Source organism: Pongo abelii, chromosome 15 (assembly GCF_028885655.2).
Source record: "Pongo abelii isolate AG06213 chromosome 15, NHGRI_mPonAbe1-v2.0_pri, whole genome shotgun sequence".
In the NCBI taxonomy this organism is placed as follows: Eukaryota; Metazoa; Chordata; class Mammalia; order Primates; family Hominidae; genus Pongo; species Pongo abelii.
This window is the reverse complement of record NC_072000.2, coordinates 110,166,803-110,190,524: the sequence shown is the minus strand read 5'-3', so window position 1 is coordinate 110,190,524 and position 23,722 is coordinate 110,166,803. Positions and strand designations below refer to the sequence as shown.

The 23,722-nt window shown below is 54.7% G+C and overlaps 1 pseudogene and 1 gene segment (V, D, J or C); both read left to right on the top strand.

The window, feature by feature from the left end:
• Positions 1-10,843, top strand: part of LOC134759983 (ETS domain-containing protein Elk-1-like) — a 31,483-nt pseudogene extending 20,640 nt beyond the window's left edge.
• A 706-nt stretch (positions 10,844-11,549) lies between these two features.
• On the top strand, positions 11,550-18,491 carry LOC129049952 (immunoglobulin heavy constant gamma 1-like). The segment is given in 4 exon segments: positions 11,550-11,914; positions 12,020-12,334; positions 13,635-13,765; positions 16,986-18,491. Coding segments are annotated over 4 exon segments (840 nt in total).
• Positions 18,492-23,722: the final 5,231 nt, after the last annotated feature.

Below are 23,722 nucleotides of genomic sequence, written 5' to 3'. Positions count from 1 at the left end.
TCGCACACCCCTGGGGGATGGATGTGGGTGCCCAGCAAGAGAAGCAGACCCGGCCCCACGGGAGGCTGCAGATGGAAGCTTCAGAGGCGGCTCCGGGGCTGCCACAAACCCCGCCCCTCCACGTGCGTCCCTGTCCTGGGAGCCGCCCCTCTGCCCCCCAGGCCCTTCCCCGGATGCCCCAGCTGCTCCACCGCCCGGGCTTCTCCCCTCCTGCCCCCATGGAACCCCCACTCTGGGCTGTCTGGGCATGCCTAGCTGGCCGTGTGGGGTCCTCTAGGCCCGTGTCCCAAGCACCCATCTCAGTGTCCAGGGCCCAGCGCACCCGGACGTTTCACACGCGGGCCTCTAGGGAGGACCCCCAGGCACCGCCAGCCCAACCCCGACGGCCGGCCGGGAATTGGACCCGCTGCTGCAGCCGCTGAGGCTCTGCTGCCCCCGTGTGGCCGACAGCAGCATCGCACGCCACCGACCACGGGGCGCTTCCCGGACCCGGCTCCTGGCAGGGGGTGGGGCAGGGGCAGGGGGCAGGGCCAGGCGTGCTCTTGGGCCAGATCCCGGCTCTGCTTCGGGCTCTGGGCTGGGGCCCGGTCCGTGTCCAGCACTGCGATCCCCTCCCGTACCCACCCCCTGCCACGGAGGTGGCTGTGGCATCCGCCAACACGTGTCAGCTTGTGGGGGCTCTGAGGTCCGGGATCCCAGCCTCTGCCGAAGTCCTGCATTCCCTGGGTGTGGGGGCGCTGTGGCCTGGGGGCCTCGCAGGGCTGCAGCTGGGGCGGCTGGGGGAGCTGGCCTGGGCTCCTCGGTGGGGCCCCGCGCCCACTACTTCTGCCGGCAGCATCCGATGCTCCCTGACCCTGGTTAGGACCCTTCCTCCTGGCGTGGCCCAGTGTCCCCGCGGAAGCCCCAGAACGCGGCCTGCCCAGGAGCCGGCTCGCGCCTGGGGCCTGCGGGTCTTCACTATGGTCGCGAATGGACCCACGGGATGCTGCGTGGGGCGCACGAGCTTGAGGCACCAGCTTCCGGCCACTGTCCCTGGAGGACAAGGGACTCGGCTCCGGAGCAGAGGGTCCTCCCCTGGGGATGCCCTCCCGGCGGCTGTGCGTGGGGCTGGGGGCTGTGCCCGGAAGTGGGCAGGTGGGAGAAGCCTCCTGAGCACAGAGGACAGCAGCCAGGCCCAGGCCCAGGCCCTGCAGGCCCCCAGGGGCTCCAGAGCCCCAGAGAGGAGGAAGGCCTCCGTGTGCTCAGAATCAGCTCACACCCCGCGGAGGAACCTCAGAGGGCCGGGACAAGGAAAGGAAGGCCCCGGCCCAACATCGGGGTCTGGGCGCTGGTGGGACAGGGCAGGCTCAGCCTTGGGGCCGGTCAGGGCCCTGTTGGGGTTCGGGTCCCCCTGCCAGGTCCGCATCTGCGGCCACAGCCCCTCACCCCCAGCAGGGACCCCAGAGCCGGAATTGGGACCCCCTGGTGGCCGTCTCGTGCCACTGCAGTTCTGCTGCAGAGGGGTTCCAGGGGTTCCTGGGGTCTCCGGCCCCGCAGCCTCATGGGCTCCCAGGCAGGCGCGCTCTGCCGTCCACTCATGCGGGGCCTGGGTGGGGCCTGCGGACCTCAGAGGCAAGCCTCAAAGACGCGCCCAGATCAGGATCCCAGGAACCCGGCTCACACACAAATCAGAAAAGTCCTAAAGAAGCAGAAACAAGAATCAGTGAAACAAGAAACTACAGAATAAGAACCCAAAGAAAAGCAAAATGTCGGCGTTATCAGACATAGAATATGCAATGTGTGCTTAAGAGGGTTTTGTTTGTTTGTTTAGTTTTGAGATAGAGTCTCGCCCTGTCGCCCAGGCTGGAGTACAGTGGTGTGATCTCGGCTCACTGCAACCTCTGCCTCCCCGGTTCAAGCGATTCTCCTGCTTCAGCCTCCCCAGTAGCTGCGACTACAGGCGCCTGCCACCACGCCCGACTAATTTTTTTGGATTTTTAGTAGACACGGGGTTTCACCGTGTTAGCCAGAATGGTCTCGATCTCCTGACCTCATGATCCTCCTGCCTCAGCCTCCCAAAGTGCTGGGATTACAGCGTGGCCACCACACTCGGCCAAGAGTTTTTTTAAACTTACGGAAGCTATTCAAATATTACTGCAAAATGGGAAATTACTGCACATTGCATTTTGAAATGACCTGAGTTTTACGAAGAACTTCTAGAATTGAAAACCGTAATAGATGAGGCTAAAATAAGACTGGATGGGACAGGCACCGCAGAGGACTCGCAGGAGCGGGAGCTGGTAACACCGAAGAAAGAGCAGGAGACGCCACCCAGCACAAGCGCAGCCCCGCGGAGGCTGGATGGAGGCTCCCGCAAGGGCTTCTTCTGCCCAAAGGAGAAACGGAGTCGGGGGAGGCAGTGGCTGGGAATTTTCCAAAATCGCTGAATAATAGGACGCGTCAGGATCAAGGCCAAGTCCCAAGCAGGATAAATAAAAGCAAACTCCACGTTCACACCTTGACGCTTGCCGATGGAGCTGCCAACACCAGAGGCAAAGAGACTTTAGAAGCATCCAGAAGGAGGCCAGGCATGGTGGCTCACATCTGTAATCCCAGTACTTTTCGAGGCAGAGGTGTGTGGGTCACCTGAGGTCAGGAGTTCAAGAGACCAGCCAGGCCAACATGGTGAAACCCCATCTCTATTAAAAACACAAAAATTAGCTGGACGTGGTGGCGGGTGTCTGTAGTCCCAGCTACTCGGGAGGCTGAAGCAGGAGAATCGCTTGAGCCCGGGAGGCGGAGGTTGCAGTTAGTCACCATTGCACCACTACCCTCCAGCCTGGATGACAGAGTGAGACTCCATCTAAAATAAAAAAATTTTTAAAAAAAATCTGTCAGGGCCGGCCCAGGCAGGTGCACTGGCGCGGCCACAGACTCCAGAGCCGGACTCGGGAGCCCTGGGTCAGCCGACCCGTGCCACTGCACGTTCTCATAGCCGAGAGTCTCAAGAACCCTGGAACAAACAAGACACCTGGAGCAGCCTCCGAGCATCTACTCACCTCTGCCGGCCGTTTACACCCGAAAGCCACCCCTCAAGACCAGGACAAGCGGTGACACTTTCATACAAAGGGCACAGGGTCTTAACTCCCGCACGCTGGCTGCTGGCGCCTCCTAAGAGTGTGTTTAGAAACGTTGAAGAAAAAATTATTCCATAATAGTTGTTCAGCGCCGAGAGGCAGGCGTGATTCAGGACCAACATGGCAGGACCAGGGACCACGGCCATGGGGAGAGAGATGGGGCTCAGTTCTTAACCCAGCATGGGCTGGCGGGGATTGACAGCCAGGGAGCTGGGTAAACTCGGAGGACGGACATTCCCAAGAGGAAATAATGGGGGGAAGGAGGGTTCTGGCTAAATTAGCCCAGGAAGATTTTTGCTGAAGACAGACCAGGGTGATCAGACCTGGGAGATGGTGGAAGATGAGGAACTCAGGATCAAGGGTGATCAGATGTCAAGAGTGCGTCTTTAACCTGACTTAGCGGGGTTCTTTTTTATTTTGAGATGGAGTCTCGCTCTGTCGCCAGGCTGGAGTGCAGTGGCATGATCTTGGCTCAGTGCAACCTCTGCCTCCTGGGTTCAAGCGATTCTCCTGCCTCAGCCTCCCGAGTAGCTGGGATTACAGGCGCCTGCCACCACACCCAGCTAATCTTTGTATTTTTAGTAGAGACAGGGTTTCACCATGTTGGCCAGGCTGGTCTTGAACTCTTGACCTCAGATGATCCGCCCACCTCAGCCTCCCAGAGTGCTGAGATTACAGGCATGAGCCAGCGCACCGGACCCCACTGGGTACTTTTTAAAGCCTTTTTCTTACAAGGAAGTGCAGGCCAGCCTAGGAGAAGGTTCCAGAGCCTGACTGCAGTTTAGCCAAGCAGAGAATCTTTGTCAGTCCACCCTGTTTAAGGAAAGAGGAGACATTCTCGTTTCCCTCCAACAATGTAAGTCCATTTTCTTGTTGGGTGGCCTTTCGTTCATTAAGAACCAGCTGGACTTTCTGTTGGGACTGGGTAGAAGAGGACATTTCGCCGCATGGTGCTAGCAGTTGGACATTCAAAGAGGAGAGACTCTGTGAAAATAAATGAAACACAAAGGTTATCACTTAGAAATGCAGACTCCGAGCCCAGTGGGCACCAGGCCGGAAGATTTCTAGACGCTGGGCCTGAAGCATCTTCAGCTGCAGCCAGGTAGGCAGCTGAAGGGCCTTCCTGATTTGCAGGTCAGGTGTTGCAGAAGCTGCCCGCACAGGATCTGTGGGGATGATTTCTCTAAGGTTTACATCAACTTGTCCCATTTCAGCTCACAGGGCTTCAGGAAAAGGGCAGTTTTAAATTTGACTGATTCCAAGTCAGAGGGTGAGGGAAAAATTGGAAAAATTAGTTTGCAGAGTTGTTGCCTGATATTAGAGAAAACTAGAAGAATTCTGAAGGGGGCCAGCCCCTCCACACCTGTGGGTATTTCTCGTCAGATGGGACGAGAGACTGAGAAAAGAAATAAGACACAGAGACAAAGTACAGAGAAAGAACAGTGGGCCCGGGAAACCGACGCTCAGCATACGGAGGACCCGCACCGGCACCGGTCTCTGAGTTCCCTCAGTATTTATTAATCACTATTTTCACTATCTCAGCAAGAGAAATGCGGCAGGAGAACAGGGTGACAGTGGGGAGAAGGTCGGCAAGAAAACGTGAGCAAAGGAATCTGTGTCACAAATAAGTCCAAGGGAAGGTACTATGCCTGGATATGCACGTAGCACAGATTTATGTTTCTCTCCACCCAAACATCTCAGTGGTGTTAAGAATAACAAGGCAGCATTGCTGCCAGCATGTCTCGCCTCCTGCCACAGGGTGGTTTTTCTCCTATCTCAGAATAGAAAAAATGTACAATCGGGTTTTATACCGAGACATTCCGTTCCCAGGGGCAGGCAGGAGACATAGGCCTTCCTCTTTTACTAATCCTCCTCAGCACAGACCCTTCACGGGTGTCGAGCTAGGGGACAGTCAGGTCTTTCCCATCCCACGAAGCCATATTTCAGGCTATCACATGGGGAGAAAACTTGGACAATACCACGCTTTCAAGGGCAGAGGTCCCTGCGGCTTTCTGCAGTGCATTGTGCCCCTGGTTTATCGAGACTGGAGAATGGCGATGACTTTTACCAAACATACTGCCTGTAAACATTTTGTTAACAAGGCACATCCTGCACAGCCCTAGATCCCTTAAACCTTGATTCCATACAACACATATTTTTGTGAGTTCAAGGTTGGGGCTAAAGTTACAGATTAACAGCATCTCAGGGCAAAGCAATTGTTCAGTGTATAGGTCAAAATGGAGTTTCTTATGTCTTCCTTTTCTACAAAGACACAGTAACAGTCTGATCTCTCTTTCTTTTCCCTACATACCCCCCTTTCCTTTTGACAAAACCGCCATCGTTGTTTTGGCCGTTCTCGCTGGTCACTGTCTCTTCAGAGCTGCGGGATATACCTGTAGACCTTGTTTTTTTCAGGCTTTTCTTAGCTAACTGTGTCAGCTCCCTTATTTGGTCCCAGGTCGGCGGCTTTGCTTCCTTGGTGGATGGCAACTTCTTCTGTAAGTTGTAGGTACTAAATTGGAAGCTGGTTTTTTCCTGGGGAAATACAAGCAAAACTTCTCCCCCATGTTATCACCTTCCCTATTTTCCATGTCTTATTTTTGTTGTCTTTCCACCAAATCAGTTTTCCTTCATGTGGGCTGCTCTTTTTACCAGTAAAATGTTGTTCTGCATAAGTAGTGGTCAGATTTCTATAAATGTTTAAAGAATTTAAAGTATAGATTGCTAGGTTAAGTTGCATCTGGGGAGTGTTATACTCCTTACTGTCTTTTTCTTCTTTTTGTTTCACCAGTTGAGCTTTTGAGTGTTCTAGTAGTTCTTTCAATTATGGCCTGTCCTTGGGAATTATACAGGATTCCTGTTGTATGTGTAATTTTCCACTGATTTAAGAATTTTTGAAATGTTTTGCTACAGTATCCTGGACCATTATCTATTTTAATTTTTTCTGGAACTCCCATGACAGCAAAACAAGATAATAAATGTCTTTTAACATGGGAAGTACTTTCTCCTGTCTGGCAGGTTGCCCATACAAAATGTGAGTAAGTATCAACTGTCACATGGACAAATGATAATTTTCCAAATGAAGGTATAGGTGTGACATCCCTTTGCCACAACGCATTAGGACATAGACCTCTGGGATTAACTTCTGCCTACTGAGTGGGCAGGTGTAGGACTTGACACTGGGTGCAATGCTGTACAATATTTTTTGCCTGTTTCCATGTGATATCAAATTTATTTTTTAGTCCTGTTGCATTTACATGAATCAAAGCATGAAGTTCTTATGCTTCTATGAATGCAGATGACACTAGCAAGTCAGCTTGTTCATTTGCTTTAGTTAAAGGCCCTGGTAAATTAGTGTGTGCTCAAATTGAGTAATATAAAATGGGAAATTTCTTTTTCTCACAGTTTGTTGTAACAAATTAAACAGCTGGTTTAACTGATCATCCATGCTATATTTAATTAGGGCTGTCTCAACATCCTTTGTACCCTGTACTACATTTGCAGAATCTGATACAATGTTAAATAGGCTGATTAAAATCTTGTAACACTGAAGTGACAGCAACCAACTCTGCTCTTTGAGCTGAGTGATATTGAGTTACAGTGACTCGTTCTTTTGGCCCAGTGTAAGCCACTTTTCCATTGCTAAAACCATCAGTAAACACCGTCAGAGCATTTTTTTAAAGGTTTCTGTCTGGTAATATTAGGTAGAATCCAAGTAGTCAATTTTAAAAACTGGAAGATTTTTGTTTTGGGGTAATGATTATCAATAATTTCCACAAAATCAGCAAGACCCATCTGCCATGCACCAGAATTTATAAAGGCTTGTCTAACCTGTTCCTTGTTTAAAGGAACAATGATTTTATCTTGGTCACTTCCACACAATTTTATTATTCGTAATCTTGCCTGACTAATTAATATAACCATTTCATCCAAGTGCAATGTAAGTCTTAATTGTACTGTGAGGAAGAAATGATCACACCACAAGATCTGTGTTTTGAACAATGATGCCTGTTGGAGAATGTGCAGTAGCAAAAATCAAAAGTTGGAGTGGGGCTAAGTGATCTATTCTGTTTACTTGTGCTGGCTGAATTTTTTCTTCAACTAATTCAATTTCTTTCGTTGCCTCTGGAGTTAATGTTCTTTCACTATTCAATTCTGGATACCCCTCAAGATAGAGAACAAATTTGACATGGCATAAGTCTACAAGTTCATGTCCTATCCTGAGGTCGCAGGGTGCTCCACTGAGTGAGGACTGCCTGCCCCAACCAGAGGTGTCGGTTACCTCCGCCATGGCAGATGTGGCCCCTGCTGCTGTACATGCCCCCCCAGGGGGCACTGCCTCAGGAAAGCCAGGCACACCCAAGGGTGCAGGAATGGCAGGCCCTGGCGGTTTGGCGCGCAACAGCCGGAACAAGTACGTGCGCTCGGGCCTCTGTTCCACCTTCACCATCCAGTCTCTGCAGCCACAGCCACCCCCTCAGCCTCGGCCTGCTGTGGTGCTCCCCAACGCAGCTCCTGCAGTGCAAGCCCCTTGGAGGCCTGCCTGGAGGCTGAGGAAGCCGGCTCCCCTCTGCAGATCACCCCGACCCCGCCTGAGGCCCCAAACCTGACATTGGAAGAGCTGAATGTGGAGCCGGGTTTGGGCCGGCCTTTGCCCCCGGAAGTGAAAGTGGAAGGGCCCCAGGAAGAGTTGGATGTTGTGGGGGAGAGGGTTTCTGCCGGAAACCGCCAAGGCCGAGCCTGAAGTCCCTCCACAGGAGGGCGTGCCAGCGCCTCTGCCGAGCTCGTTATGGACACCGCAGGGCAGGCGGGCGGCCACGCGGCTTCCAGCCCTCAGAGCTCCCAGCCGCAGAAGGGCCGGAAGCCCCGGGACCTAGAGCTTCCACTCAGCCCGAGCCTGCTAGGGGGGCCGGGACCCGAACGGACCCCAGGATCGGGAACTGGCTCCGGCCTCCAGGCGCCGAGGCCGGCGCTGACCCTGTCCCTGCTTCCTACGCATAGTTGACCCCGGCGCTGCTGACACCCAGCTCGCCGCCTCCCAGCATTCACTTCTGGAGCACCGAGTCCCACCGCGCCCCGTAGCCCGGCCAGGCTCTCCTGCCAGCTTCCGGCCGGTGGCAGCGCCCGGGTGCACATCCTTCCATCAGCGTGGATGGCCTCTCGACCCCCGCGGGGCTCTCCCCAGGGCCCCAGAAGCCATGACCACCACCACCCCCGCTTCCGGGGTCCCTCCATCCCTGCTGTCTCAAGGAGAAAGACTCATGCTCTGATTGTGGCGGGGGATCCTTGGGAAGAATTACTCCCAGGAGTGACTCTCCTTAACTCCTCCACAGAAAACACTCGGCTTCCACAGCTTCTCTCTTTTCTGTCGGTCCCCCAGTGGCTGCCCTTACACGTCTCCTACTTCAATGGTAGGGGCGGTTTATTCATTTATTTTTTGAAGGCCACTGGGAGGCGCCTGACCTAACCTTTTAGGGTGGTTAGGACGTCTCTCCCACCTCCCCGCTTTTTTCCCCAAGACAAGACAATCGGGGTCTGGCTTGAGAACGACTTTTCTTTCTTTATTCCTCAGCCTGCCCTTGGGGAGATGAGGAAGCCCTGTCTCCATTTTCGGATGTGAGTAGAAGTTAGTTTGTTTAGTTTTATTATTCTTGGCCATACTCGGGGTCCAGGAAGAATTTGTACCATTTAATGGGTTGGGGGTCTTGGCCAAGGAAGAATCACCCCCTTGGAATAGAAATTTCCACCTCCCCAACTTTTCTCTCATACAGCTTATCCTTTTTTAACCAACTTTTTGTCCAGGGAGGAATGTCCCTTTGTTCTTCCCCCTGAGAAGCCATTCCTTTGTCCGCCAAACTCCCTGGGGTCCTGCCTGTTTCCTCCCAATGGAGGGGTTTTGGGGAGGTGGTTCCTGTCTGGGGGGCCCCCCCAGCCAGTACTCCAGGTCTCCCTGTCTCTCCCCCTCTGCCATTTTGATAGTATAATCTATTTTTAAATGGGGCTTTTCAGTAGGGGAGAGGGAGTCATCTCTTCCTATATTTGGTGGGGGGGGTGTGAAGGAAGGGATGTGGGGGGGAATCTTCCTGCCACCTCCCCCCCAGGTGTTTATTTTTGATAACAAATGTGTATTTTCAGTTCCCTCCCTCCCAGCCCCCCAATTTCCTGCAGGTAGGTACAAAGGACACTTTCAATGTCCCTGGAGTTGGGAGGGAGGAATGGGGGACATAAAGCCTGTCCTGTCTCTATTCTAGGCAGGAAGAGTGGGTTCAAAAGCCTCCTGGACTACCCTGTCAGCCCTGGCCCAGCCCAGGCCTCAGGACCTGGGGGTTGGTGATTTGGGGGACGGTGCTACACTCGTCTCCACTGTTTTACTTACCCAAACTGGACCTTTTTTTTTTCCTAAAGAGTCCCAGAGAATGGGGAATTGTTCCTGTAAATATATAGTTTTCAAGGTGAAAAGAAAAGAAAAACCTTCCATAATGAAGAGCAGACCAATATTCCAGAAAACTGTCACTTTAACAGAGAAGACCAAATTCTAGTTTCACATGAACTGTTAATATTAAAGCTAATTTTAATTAAACCTTATAAATAATTCCATCCAGGCTGGGCAAGTTAGCTCACACGTATAGTCCCAGCATTCCAGGAGGGTGGATCACTTAAGCCCAGGAGTTTGAGACCAGCCTGGGCAACATGGGGAAGCCCTGTCTCTACAAAAACTACAAAAAAAAAAAATTGTCCAGGCATGGTGACACATGCCTGTAGTCCCAGCTACTTGGGAGGCTGAGGTGGGAGGATTGCTTGAGCCCTCCCACCTCAACCTCCCTCAGCCTCAGTGATAAGTGCCACTGCACTCCTGCCTAGGCAACACAGTGGGACCCTATCTCAAAAATAAATAAATAAATAAATCCAGCCAGATGCAGTGGCTCACGCCTGTAATCCCAACACTTTGGGAGGCCTAGGTGGGTGGATCATGAGGTCAGGAGTTCGAGACCAGCATGGCCAATGTGGTGAAACCCCTGGCTCTACTAAAACTAAAAAAATTAGCTGGGCGTGGTGGTGGGCACCTGTAATCCCAGCTACTCTGGAGGCTGAGGCAGGAGAATTGCTTGAATCCAGGAGGCACAGGTTGCAGTGAACCGAGATCATACCATTGCACTCCAGCTTAGGCAACAAGAGTGAAACTCTGTCTCAAAAAAATAAATAAATAAATCCAATCACAGCCGACTTTGACCACATAAGATCCCTTTTCCACAATCCTTTTACAACTTTTTTTTGTTTTTGTTTATTTTGGTTTTTTTTTTTTTTTTTTTTTTTGAGACAAATCGCTGATCTGGCTGCCGAGCCCCGCCTCCTAGGCTGCAGGGATGCCTGCAGAGGACCACCACAAGGCCACTGGTCCTGCAAGCTTTCTGGGGCAGGCCAGGCCTGACCTTGGCTTTGGGGCAGGGAGGGGGCTAAGGTGAGGCAGGTGGCGCCAGCCAGGTGCACACCCAATGCCCGTGAGCCCAGACACTGGACCCTGCCTGGACCCTCGCAGACAGACAAGAACGGAGGGGCCTCTGCGCCCTGGGCCCAGCTCTGTCCCACACCGCGGTCACATGGCGCCACCTCTCTTGCAGCCTCCACCAAGGGCCCATCGGTCTTCCCCCTGGCGCCCTCCTCCAGGAGCACCTCTGGGGGCACAGCGGCCCTGGGCTGCCTGGTCAAGGACTACTTCCCCGAACCGGTGACCGTGTCATGGAACTCAGGCGCCCTGACCAGCGGCGTGCACACCTTCCCGGCTGTCCTACAGTCCTCAGGGCTCTACTCCCTCAGCAGCGTGGTGACCGTGCCCTCCAGCAGCTTGGGCACCCAGACCTACACCTGCAACGTAGATCACAAGCCCAGCAACACCAAGGTGGACAAGAGAGTTGGTGAGAGGCCAGCGCAGGGAGGGAGGGTGTCTGCTGGAAGCCAGGCTCAGCCCTGCTGCCTGGACGCATCCCAGCTGTGCAGCTCCAGCCCAGGGCAGCAGGGCAGGCCCCGTCTGTCTCCTCACCCGGAGGCCTCTGCCCACCCCACTCATGCTCAGGGAGACGGTCTTCTGGCTTTTTCCACCAGACTCTGGGCAGGCACAGGCTGGATGCCCCTACCCCAGGCCCTGTGCACAAAGGGGCAGGTGCTGGGCTCAGACCTGCCAAGAACCATATCCAGGAGGACCCTGCCCCTGACCTAAGCCCACCCCAAAGGCCAAACTCTCCACTCCCTCGGCTCGGACACCTTCTCTCCTCCCAGATCCCAGTAACTCCCAATCTTCTCTCTGCAGAGCCCAAATCTAGTGACACAACTCGCCCGTGCCCACCGTGCCCAGGTAAGCCAGCCCAGGCCTCGCCCTCCAGCTCAAGGGGGGACAGGTGCCCTAGAGTAGCCTGCATCCAGGGACAGGCCCCAGCCGGGTGCTGACGCGTCCGCCTCCATCTCTTCCTCAGCACCTGAACTCCTGGGGGGAATGTCAGTCTTCCTCTTCCCCCCAAAACCCAAGGACACCCTCATGATCTCCCGGACCCCTGAGGTCACGTGCGTGGTGGTGGACATGAGCCACGAAGACCCCGAGGTCCAGTTCAGGTGGTATGTGGACGGCGTGGAGGTGCACAATGCCAAGACAAAGCCGCGGGAGGAGCAGTTCAACAGCACATACCGTGTGGTCAGCGTCCTCACCATCCTGCACCAGGACTGGCTGAACGGCAAGGAGTACAAGTGCAAGGTCTCCAACAAAGGCCTCCCGTCCTCCATCGAGAAAACCATCTCCAAAGCCAAAGGTGGGACCCGCGGAGGGCGAGGGCCACATGGACAGAGGCCGGCTCGGCCCACCCTCTGCCCTGAGAGTGACCACTGTGCCAACCTCTGTCCCTACAGGGCAACAGGGCAGCCCCGAGAGCCGCAGGTGTACACCCTGCCCCCATCCCGGGAGGAGCTGACCAAGAACCAGGTCAGCCTGACCTGCCTGGTCACAGGCTTCTACCCCAGCGACATCGCCGTGGAGTGGGAGAGCAGCGGGCAGCCGGAGAACAACTACAAGACCATGCCTCCCGTGCTGGACTCCGACGGCACCTTATTCCTCTACAGCAAGCTCACCGTGGACAAGAGCAGGTGGCAGGAGGGGAACGTCTTCTCATGCTCCGTGATGCATGAGGCTCTGCACAACCACTACACGCAGAAGAGCCTCTCCCCGTCTCCGGGTAAATGAGTGCGACGGCCAGCAAGCCCCCACTCCCCGGGCTCTCGGGGTCGCGCGAGGATGCTTGGCACGCACCCCATGTACACACTTCCCGGGCGCCCAGCATGGAAATAAAGCACCCAGCGCTGCCCTGGGCCCCTGAGAGACTGTGATGGTTCTTTCCGTGGGTCAGGCCGAGTCTGAGGCCTGAGTGGCATGAGGGAGGCAGAGCGGGTCCCAGTGTCCCCACACTGGCCCAGGCTGTGCAGGTGTGCCTGGGCCGCCTAGGGTGGGGCTCAGCCAGGGGTTGCCCTCGGCAGGGTGGGGGCTTTGCCAGCGTGGCCCTCCCTCCAGCAGCGGCTGCCCTGGGCTGAGCCACAAGAAGCCCTAGGAGCCCCTGGGGACAGACACACAGCCCCTGCCTCTGTAGGAGACTGTCCTGTTCTGTGAGCTCCCTGTCCTCAGACCCCCGTACCCACTCGGGAGCATGCCTAGTCCATGTGGGTAGGGACAGGCTCTCCCTCACCCATCTACCCCCACGGCACTAACCCCTGGCAGCCCTGTCCAGCCTCGAACCCACATGGGGACACAACCGACTCCTGGGGACATGCACTCTCGGGCCCTATGGAGGGACTGGTCCAGATGCCCACACACACTCAGCCCAGACCCACTAAACAAACGCCACGCCCTGAGGTTGGCCAGCCACACGGCCACCACACACACACGTGCACACGTCACACACGGAGCCTCAACTAGGCAACCTCCACAGCACCCAGACCAGAGCAAGGTCCTCGCACATGTGAGCACTCCTCGGACACAGGCCCCCACAAGCCCCACGCGGCACCTCAAGGCCCACGAGCCGCTCAGCAGCTTCTCCACATGCTGACCAGCTCACACAAACCCAGCCCTCCTCTCACAAGGGTGCCCCTGCAGCCACCACACACACACAGGCCCCCACACACGGGATCACACGCCACGTCGCGTCCCTGGCTCTGGCCCACTTCCCAATACCGCCCTTCCCTGCAGCTGAGGTCACATGAGGGGTGGGCTTCACATCCTCCTGCCCTCTGGGCCTCACGGAGGGACACGGGAGACGGGGAGTGGGTCCTGCCGAGGGCCAGGTTGCTATCTAGGGCCGGGTGTCTGGCTGAGCCCTGGGGCCAAAGCTGGTGCCCAGGGTGGGCAGCTGTGGGGAGCTGACCTCAGGACACTGTTGGCCCATCCCGGCCGGGCCCTACATCCTGGGTCCCGCCACAGAGGGAATCACCCCCAGAGGCCCGAGCCCAGCGGGACACAGCACTGATCACCCCCTTCCTGTCCAGAGCTGCAACTGGAGGAGAGCTGTGCGGAGGCGCAGGACGGGGAGCTGGACGGGCTGTGGACGACCATCACCATCTTCATCACACTCTTCCTGCTAAGCGTGTGCTACAGTGCCACCGTCACCTTCTTCAAGGTCGGCTGCACGTTGTCCCCAGCTGTCCTTGACATTGTCCCTCATGCTGTCACACACTGTCCCTGACATTGTCCCCGGGCTGTCCGCACCTGTCCCTGACACTGTCCCCCACGCTCTCACAAACTGTCCCTCACACTGTCCCCACCTGTCCAACAGTGTCCCCTAGACTGTCTCCACGTCCCTGACACTATCCCCAATGCTGTCCCCACCTGTCCCTGACACTCCCCAACACTGTACCCCCCTGTCCAACAGTGTCCCCCAGACTGTCTCCACATGTCCCTGACACTATCCCCAATGCTGTCCCCACCTATCCCTGACGCTGTCCCCCAGGCTGTCACAAACTGTCCCTGACACTGTCCCCAATGCTGTCCCCACCAGTACCCAACACTGTACCCCACGCTATCCCCACCTGTCCCCAACACTGTCCCCCACACTGTCCCCTCCTGTCCCTGAATGTCCCCCATGCTGTTTCCTCCTGTCCCCGACACTGTCCCCCACACTGTCTTCTCTCGTCTCCTCCTATCCCTGACACTGTCCCCCACGCTGACCCCTCCTGTCCCCAACAATGTCCTCCACACTGTTTCCTCCTGTCCCTGACAGTCCCCCATGTTGTCCCCTCCTGTACCTGACACTGTCCCCCATGCTGTCTTCTCCTGTCTCCTCCTGTCCCTGACACTGTCCCCCATGCTGTCACCACCTGTCCCTGACACTGTCCCCCATACTGTCCCCACCTGTCCCCAACACTGTCCCCCACGCTGTCTCCTCCTGTCTCTGACACTGTCCCCCACTCTGTCCCCTACAGTCCCTGACACTGTCCCCCATGCTTTCCCCTTCTGTATGCAACACTGACCCCCAGGCTGTCTCCTCCTGTCCCTGACACTGTACCCCATGCTGTCCCCACCTGTCCCACTGTCCTGCATGCTGTCCCCACCTGTCCCTGACACTGTCCCTGACACTGTCTCTCATCTGTCCCCACCCATCTCCAACACTGTACCCCACGCTGTCCCCACTTGTCCTTGACACTGTCCCCCGTGCTGTCCCCACCTGTCCCTGATGCTGTCCCCCACACTGTCCCCATCTGCCCCTGACACTCTCCCCCATGCTGTCCCTGACACTGTCCCCCATGCTGTTCGCACCTGTCCCTGACACTGTCCCCCATGCTGTCCCCACCTGTCCCAACGTCCCCACACTCTCCCCACCTGTCCCAACACTGTCACCCATGCTGTCCCCACTTCTCCCTGACACTGTCCCCCACACTGTCCCCACCTGTCCCTGATGCTGTCCCCCCCACTGTCCCCACCTTTCCCTGACACTGTCCCCATGCTGTCCCCACCTCCCCCTGACACTGTCCCCCACACTGTTCCCAACTCTCCCTAACACTGTCCCCCATGCTGTCCCCTCCTGTCCCCAACACTTTCCCCCACACTGTCCCCACCAGTCCCCAACACTGTACACCATGCTTTCCCCACCTGTCCCCAACACTGTCCCCCATGCTGTCCCCTCCTGTCCCCAACAATGTCCCCCACACTGTTTCCTCCTGTCCCCAACACTGTCCACCACTCTGTCTCCTCCTGTCCCTGACACTGTCCCCCACTCTGTCCCCACCTGTCCCCAACACTATCCCCCATGCTGTCTCCACCTGTCCCTGATGCTGTCCCCCACACTGTCCCCATCCCTGACAATGTCCCCTGTGCTCTCCCCACCTGTTCCTAACACTGTCTCCCATGCTGTCCCCACCTGTCCCCAACACTGTCCCCTGTAGGGAGACCCCCTGAAACGATTGCTATGAAATAAAAGATGAAATGCTCCTGATTATTGTAAATACAAAATTGCATGCAGGATTGTGTAAAGACAATGCCAGGTTGGACTGCCAGAAGGAGCCAACAGCACGTGATGTGCTTCCCCCTGCAGAGAGCCTGTGAATGGAGGTGCAGTCAGGGAGGTGTCACATCACCAAGATTCCTATCCCAGAAAAGCAGATATTCATAGCTCTGGGAATAGAATGCGACCCTTGTGGAGAGCCTATAAACGGACGCATGCGGGGGCGCCTGTCCATATGGATAAGATAGGGCTATAAACACCCTCATCTTGCCACAGCACTTCTAGGCCTCTTTAGGGTTAAGGCATACTCCCCTCTGAGAATTTCTGGTCTAACCCGTTGTCTAGCTTCACGTCCTGTTTCTATGGATTGTTTGTAACCAGCTGCTGATTAATATCTTGCTAATCATAGGTTATGGAAAGACAGTGTTTCTGTTTTAAGGCTCTGTTAGAAATTACTGACACACACACTATATTGTAAATTTTTATCTCTGTGTACTGTAGCTCTACGTACACGTTATGTTAAAGAATTACTTCATCCCTGTGTGACCATCTCACCTCATAATCAAATGACCCTAAATCCCTCACTAACCTACCCCTGCCCTCACTAAACTTAATAATAAATGCTGGTATATCCAGTGCATTGTTGGCACCGCGGAACCAGAAGGCAGTGAACCCTCTGGGCCCAGCTTTCACTATCTTGTGTGTGTCTGTTATTTCTCAACCTGCCGATCTGCCTGGGAACAAAGAGAGAACCCCGTTGCATTGCGGGCTGCTGGCCAGATCCCACAATAGTCCCCCACACGGTCTCCACCTGTCCCTGACACTGTCCCCCATGCTGTCCTCACCCATCTCTGACACTGTACCCCACACTGTCCCCACCTGTCCCTGTTGCTGTCCTCCATACTGTCCCCACCTCTCCTTGACACTGTCACCCATGCTGTCCCCACCTGTCCCTGACACTTTCCTCCACGATGTCCTCACCTGTCCCCAACACTCTCCCCTATGCTGTCCCCACCTCTCCCTGACACTGTCCCCCATGCTGTCCCCACCTGTCCCCAATACTCTCCTCCATGCTGTCCTCCCCTGTCCCTGAGACTCTCCCCCACACTGTCTCCACCTGTCCCCGACACTGTCACCCATGCTGTCCCCACCTGTCGCTGACACTGTCCCCCACGCTATCCTCACCTGTCTCTGACACTGTCCCCTGTGCTGTCTCCACCTGTCCCTGATGCTGTCTTCTGTGCTGCCCACATGCTGTTGGTGCCCTGGCTCTGCTCTCCATGTCCAGGCCTCAGAGCAGGCAGTGGTGAGGCCCTGGCACCTGGGTGGCATGAGGGGCGGATGGGCCTCGGGGGCAGGGCTGTGGCCTCGTCACCCCTGTGCTGTGCCTTGCCTACAGGTGAAGTGGATCTTCTCCTCGGTGGTGGACCTGAAGCAGACCATCGTCCCCGACTACAGGAACATGATCGGGCAGGGGGCCTAGGGCCACCCTCTGCGGGGTGTCCAGGGTCTCCCAGTCCCCACACACGAGCCGTGGGCCATGCTCAGCCACCACCCAGGCCACACCTGCCCCCTGACCTCACCGCCCTCAACCCCATGGCTCTCTGGCCTCGCAGTCGCCCTCTGACCCCTGACACGCCCCCCTTCCAGACCCTGTGCATAGCAGGTCTACCGCAGACCTCCGCTGCTTGGTGCATGCAGGGCGCTGGGGGCCAGGTGCCCCCTCAGCAGGACGTCCCTGCCCTCCGGACCGCCAGGTGCTCACACAAAAGGAGGCAGCGACCGGCATCCCGGGCCCCCACCCAGGCAGGAGCTGGCCCTGGAGCCAACCCCGTCCACGCCAGCCTCCTGAACACAGGCGTGGTTTCCAGATGGTGAGTGGGAGCATCAGCTGCCAAGGTAGGGAAGCCACAGCACCACCAGGCCCTGCTGGGGAGGCTTCGGAGAGCTGCGAAGGCTCACTCAGACGGCCTTCCTCCCAGCCCGCAGCCAGCCAGCCTCCATTCCGGGCACTCCCGTGAACTCCTGACGAGAGGAATGAGGTTGTTCTGATTTCAAGCAAAGAACGCTGCTCTCTGGCTCCTTGGAACAGAGTCTCGGTGCCCGCACCACCCCTTGGCTGCCTGCCCACACTGCTGGATTCTCGGGTGGAACTCCACCTGCAGGGACAGCCAGCCCCAGTGTCTGCACTGGGGAGAGAAGGGGCCAGGCCCAGGACACTGCCACCTCCCACCCACTCCAGTCCACCGAGATCACTCGGAGACGAGCCTGGGCCATGTGGCCGCTGCAGGAACCCCACAGTGCAAGGGTGAGGATAGCCCAAGGAAGGGATGGGCATGTGCCCAGACAGGCCTCCCACAGAAGGCTGGTGACCAGGTCCCAGGCGGGCAAGACTCAGCCTTGGTGGGGCCTGAGGACAGAGGAGGCCCAGGAGCATCTGAGAGAGAGGTGGAGGGACACCAGGAGAGCCAGGAGCCTGGACACAGCCAGAACTCATCACAGAGGCTGGCGTCCAGCCCCAGGTCACGTGCAGCAGGAACAAGCAGCCACTCTGGGGGCACCGGGTAGAGAGGCAAGATGACAAAGAGGGTGCCCGTGTTCTTGCAAAAGCGGGGCTGCTGGCCACGAGTGCTGGACAGAAACTCCCACGCTCTGCTGCCCCCATCATGCCGTTCCATGAATGTCACACATAATCCGCAGACAGGAAGGGAGGCTCGAGCGGGAGTGCGGCAAGCGCCTGCCTCGGCTGTCAGGGAGGACTCCCGGGCTCACTCAAAGGAGGTGCCACCATTTCAGCTTTGGTAGCTTTTCTTCTTCTTTTAAATTTTCTGAAGCTCATTAATTGTCTTTAATGTTTCTTTTTTGATGGCAATAAAATATCCTTTTTAAGTCTTGTACTTCGTGATGGGAGCCGCCTTCCTGTGTCCACGCATCTCCTGCCCCCGGTGGGAAGCACAGTCAGGAGGAGGCTGGTCGAGCTGCACCTCGGGAGCTCCCTGCACACGCCCCCTGCCTCCTGCAGCCACACGCGTTGCCCAAGCGGCCCTCCCTGGCTCCTATCGCTACATGGACCCCAGGGGCTTCTCCTCTTTTCTACATGGATGCAGTTTCTCCTCCTGCTGGGCACGGTGCTGCCTGCCCTGGTCATTCTGCAGGGGACAGGGCCTCCAGGGAAAGCTGGGTCGTGGCTGGGAGCTGGCTCAGGCTGGCCAGGCAGAGCCACACAGAGGGCCTTCCAGAACCAACCATGGTCCAAAGCAACAGGTGGGTGTCAGATCTGTGTGTGTCAGCTCAGGACCACAGCGCAGCGGCTCACAGAGCAGACATGGATCCTCCCAGGCCTAGAGACCAGGAATCTGAGATCAGGGTGCGGGCAGGGCTGGTTTCTCTCAAGCCCTCTCTCCTTGGCTTGTAGACACCGTCTCCTCCCTGGTGGTCACATGGCCATCCCTCTGTGTGTCCGTGTCCTAAGCTTCTCTTCTTAGAAGAACACATCGGATTAGATTAGTGACCTCATATGAACTTAATGACTTCTGTAAAGACCCCATCTCCAAATACACTCACATTGTGAGGCCAGCGATTAAGACTTCAATATATGAATTTGTAGGGGCCACAATTTAACCCATCACAGTCCATACTCTGGCCCCCCAAAATTCATGTTCTTCTCACATGCAAAATACATTCATCCCGTCTCAGCATCCCCCTGGGCACTTGGTCATGCAGCAAGGACGGATTTTCCACACAAATAACTGTTGCAACAGAAGAAAGAGTCCGGCATGACCTGGACTCACCTTCATCTGTGCGGAGGCCACAGCCTTGTAAAGGGAGGTGGTAGAGGGAGCAGGGAGGGGGCTCGGGGCTCAGTCGTCGGGGAAGGGAAAAGTTGCCCAGTGCTGGTCAGTGTCCCCGGGATGGGGCCTGCTGTGTCCTTGCTGGCCACTGTTGAGGTCAGGATTCCGTCCTCCCAGAGCCTGGAGACACAGGCCCCAACCTTACCAGTGGGGACACTTCAGGGAGCAGCTCTCAAGTCTTGAGAAAGACCCTCCTGGGTCACAGGAAATGCACAGACATTGGGAACGGACAGAAGGACGTGTGGTTGCAGCCCTTTCAGCAGACACCCTGAGAAAGGGAGGTCGGGGTTGGTCCAAACGGTCAGTTCTGGTGCACGGAGCTTTCTCAGACAGGTGTTGACGGGTCAGGGGTCGGCCTAGGGGTGCGGCCAGAAGCTGTTAGAAACTGTTAGTGTCTGCTCAAGTCTTTACAAGCCAAGGTTGAGGCCGAGTGGAGAGGCTCCAAGGAGCCTGGCTGGAACTCAGCAAGGACAGGGTCTTGTTACTGCGGTGGCCGGGCTGGGAAATGCCATCGGAGCTGCCTGTGGCAGGAGAGAGACCATCTCACCCAGGAAAGAGGAGTGGTTGGATTCGTTTTTGTGGCATCGAGCAGCAGGAGCTGCACCAGAGTTGGGTGTGAAATCCCCAGACCCCAGACCCTGCGGTGCTGTGGGAGGGCTCGCCGCTGGAGAGTGGGCTCCAGGGGGCCTGGCCTGAACTGGGTGCTGAAGCCCAGCCCTTTACATCTCAGGACACGCTGCTGCAGCCCCGTGGGGGGTGAGGGAGACAGCACATGGGGTGCAGGGCGGGCAGCTGCTGCAACACCAGCTCTGTCCCAAGCCCAAGGATGGCCCCTCCCTGAAGCACCCGGGCCCCACCTCCCCCTTTCCACCTGGGACCGAGCATCCTCCAGAGGGCCAGCCCTCCTGAAAGAACACCATGCCCAGCCCCAGGACCCTCCCTCAACTCTCCAGCAAGGCTGCCCCCGCGCATCCCCCAGCAGTCCATGCTGTGATGTAACATGACATGGTGTGATGTGGTGTGATATCCCTGGTGTGATATCCCTGGTGTGACAGGGTGTAATGTGGTGTGATGTGACAGGACATGATGTGATATGGTATGACAGAGTGTGACATCCCTGGTGTGACATGGTGTAATGTCTCTGGTGTGATGTGATGTGGTGTGATGTGATGTGATGTGATGTGATGTGACATGGTTGGACATGGTGTGATGTGGTGTGACATAGCAGGATGGGGCATGACATCCCTGGTATGATAGGATATGATATGGTGTGATGCAGTATGGTGTGATGTGGTGTGACATCCTGTGGCAGAGTGTGACACCCCTGCTGTGATGTGGTGTGATGTGGTGTGATGTGGTATGACATGATGTGATGTGGTGTGACATTGTGTAATGTCCCTGGTGTGAGGTGGTGTTGGACATGATGTGATGTGGTGTGACAGAGTGTGACATCCCTGGTGTGATATGGTGTGACATAATGTGATGTGGCGTAACATCCCTGGGGTGATGGGGTATGATGTCGTTTAACGGGTGTGATGTAATGTGATGTGCTGGGATGGAGTGTGACATCTCTGGTGTGATGGGGTATGATGTGGTGTGATATGGTGTGACATGATGTGATGTGGCATAACATCCCTGGGGTGATGAGGTATGATGTCATTTAACGGGTGTGATGTAATGTGATGTGACAGGATGGAGTGTGACATCTCTGGTGTGATGGTATGTGATGTGGTGTGACATGTGATGTGCTGAGACGGTGTCACATCGTTGGTGTGATGTGATGCAGTGTGACATGGTGTGATGTGGCATGATGGGGTGTGACAGGGTACAACATCCCTAGTGTGATGAGGAGTTACATGGTGTGATGTGGTGTGACATGGTGTAATGTCCTTTCTGTGATGTGGTGTTGGACTACAAGGTTGGACATGGTGTGATGTGGTGTTACATCCCTGGTGTGATGCAGTGTGACATAGTATGATACAGTATGACATCCCTGGTATCATGGGGTGTAATATGGTATGATGTGGAATGGTGTGACATGATGTGATGTAATGGGACAAGGTGTGACATCCCCGGTGTGATGTGGTGTGATGAAGTGTAACAGGCTGTGACACAGTGTGATGTGGTGTGTTGTGACATGATGTGATGTGGTTTGACATAATGTGATGTGTTGTGATGGGGTGTGACACCCCTGGTGTGATGGGGTGTGATGTTGTGTGACATAATGTGATGTAGTGTGATGAGGTGTGACACCCCTGGTGAGATGGGGTGTGATGTTGTGTGACATAATGTGAAGTGGTGTGATGACAGGTGACATCCATGGTGTGACGCAGTGTGATGGGTGTGATGTGACGTGACATAAGGTGATGTGGCATAACATCCCTGGTGTGATGGGGTGTGATGTGGTGTGATACAATTTGATGTGGTGTGTTGTGGTGTGACATAATGTGATGTGGTGTAACATCCCTGGTGTGATGGGGTATGATGTAGTTTGACGTGGCGTGACGTAATGTGATGTGGTGTGATGGGGTGTGACAACTCTGGTGAGATGGGGTGTGATGAGGTGAGGTGTGACATGATATGATGTGTGATGTGCTATGTCAGGGTGTTACATCCTTGGTGTGATGTGATGCAGTGTGACATGGTGTGATGTGGCATGATTGGGTGTGACCCGGTACGACATCCCCAGTGTGATGAGGAGTTACATAGTGTGATGTGGTATGACATTCCTGGTGTGACATAGTGTGATGTGGTGTGATGAAGGGGACCCCTGGCTTGTAGAGGTGTAAAATAGTTCAAAGGAAACAAAAGATGCAGAGCTCCATAGAATGAAATAACCTGAAGAGTCTATAAGACAATGCCCTGCTTTCCATGGAAGGCATCTAGCAATCTTTTGGTCCATTTCAGTTTTTCTAAATGTTTCCTATAAACATATATAACTGACTGACACAAACAGACCCATAATATAAAGAAGACCCCTGTAAACCAATGAGAAAAAGAAAATCAAATAATTCAATGAGGAATAGGCAAGAGAATTGAACAGATGTTTTACAGAAGATATCCAAATAGCCACTCAACATATGAAAACATGTTGAACCACACTAGTCAACAGGGAAATGAAAATGAAAAACCACATGAGAGAAAGTAGTTCTGATTCCAATAATTCTGGAGCAGCTAATATCAGACTAACCCTTTGGCAGATGGCAATTATAAACACTGGAAAAGATGTAAGCACACACAACACCCACACATACCAATTGCAGGCACTGGAACATGACCACAAGTAGGCAAACACTAGTAAGGATTATTCTGTGAAATACTCATCTGAAGTCACACCCCAGGGCATGGAACGGGTGCAGCTAGAGTTCAAGCAGGAAACTGCAGCCCTCCTGGGGAGGAGTGGGATGCAGGGCTGAATTTTCAGAGCAGCTGGAAATGAAGAGAAGATGTCCATAAAGGAGAGGTCACCGAACGGAAACCCCACAATCTGCAAGTAAACTCCACTGAAACCTCTGGCCGATCCCTTAGGTGTGCATGGGTAGGGAAAACTCCAAAGGGCCCAGCAGAAAGCAACACCTGTAAGGTCGAGAGAACTCAGATTCCAGCTACTGCCAACTGCCAGTCAGACAGACTTTGGAGTTTGAGTCAACTCAAGCTGTTTCCTAACATTGAAAAAAACAATCAATGCCCTGCTGAGGAAGAATGCAAAACCCATAGTCTGTACCACATATTATCAACAACATCAGGTGCACATCCAAAATTACCATGTATGCAAAGAAACATGAAAATGTGATCCATAGTCAAAAGAAAAAGGGATCAATAATGTAGATCAACTCCAAGATGACCTAGATGCAGAACCAGTTTTCAGACAAGGACTTTAAAGAAGTTATATTAAATATGTTCAAAGACTTAAAGGACAATATGGTTATAATGAGTGACTAGTTGGGGAATCTCTGTAAGAAAGGGAAAATATTTACAAGAACCGAATGAAAATTCTAGAACTGAAAGTATGATTCTGAAATGAAAAACATCATTTGGCCAGGCACAGTGGCTCATGCCTGTAATCCTAGCACTCTGGGAGGCCAAGAAGGAAGGATCACTTGATCCCAGGAGTTTGAGACCAGCCTGGGCAACATGGTGAAATCCCATCTCTATTTTATTAAAAAAGAAAAGAAATAGAAAAACATTACTCAAGTTTAATAACAGAATGGAGCAGACCTGAGAAGGAACTGAAAACTAAAAGATGCATCAACAGACTATGTCAATTTTTTTTAATCCAATCCAA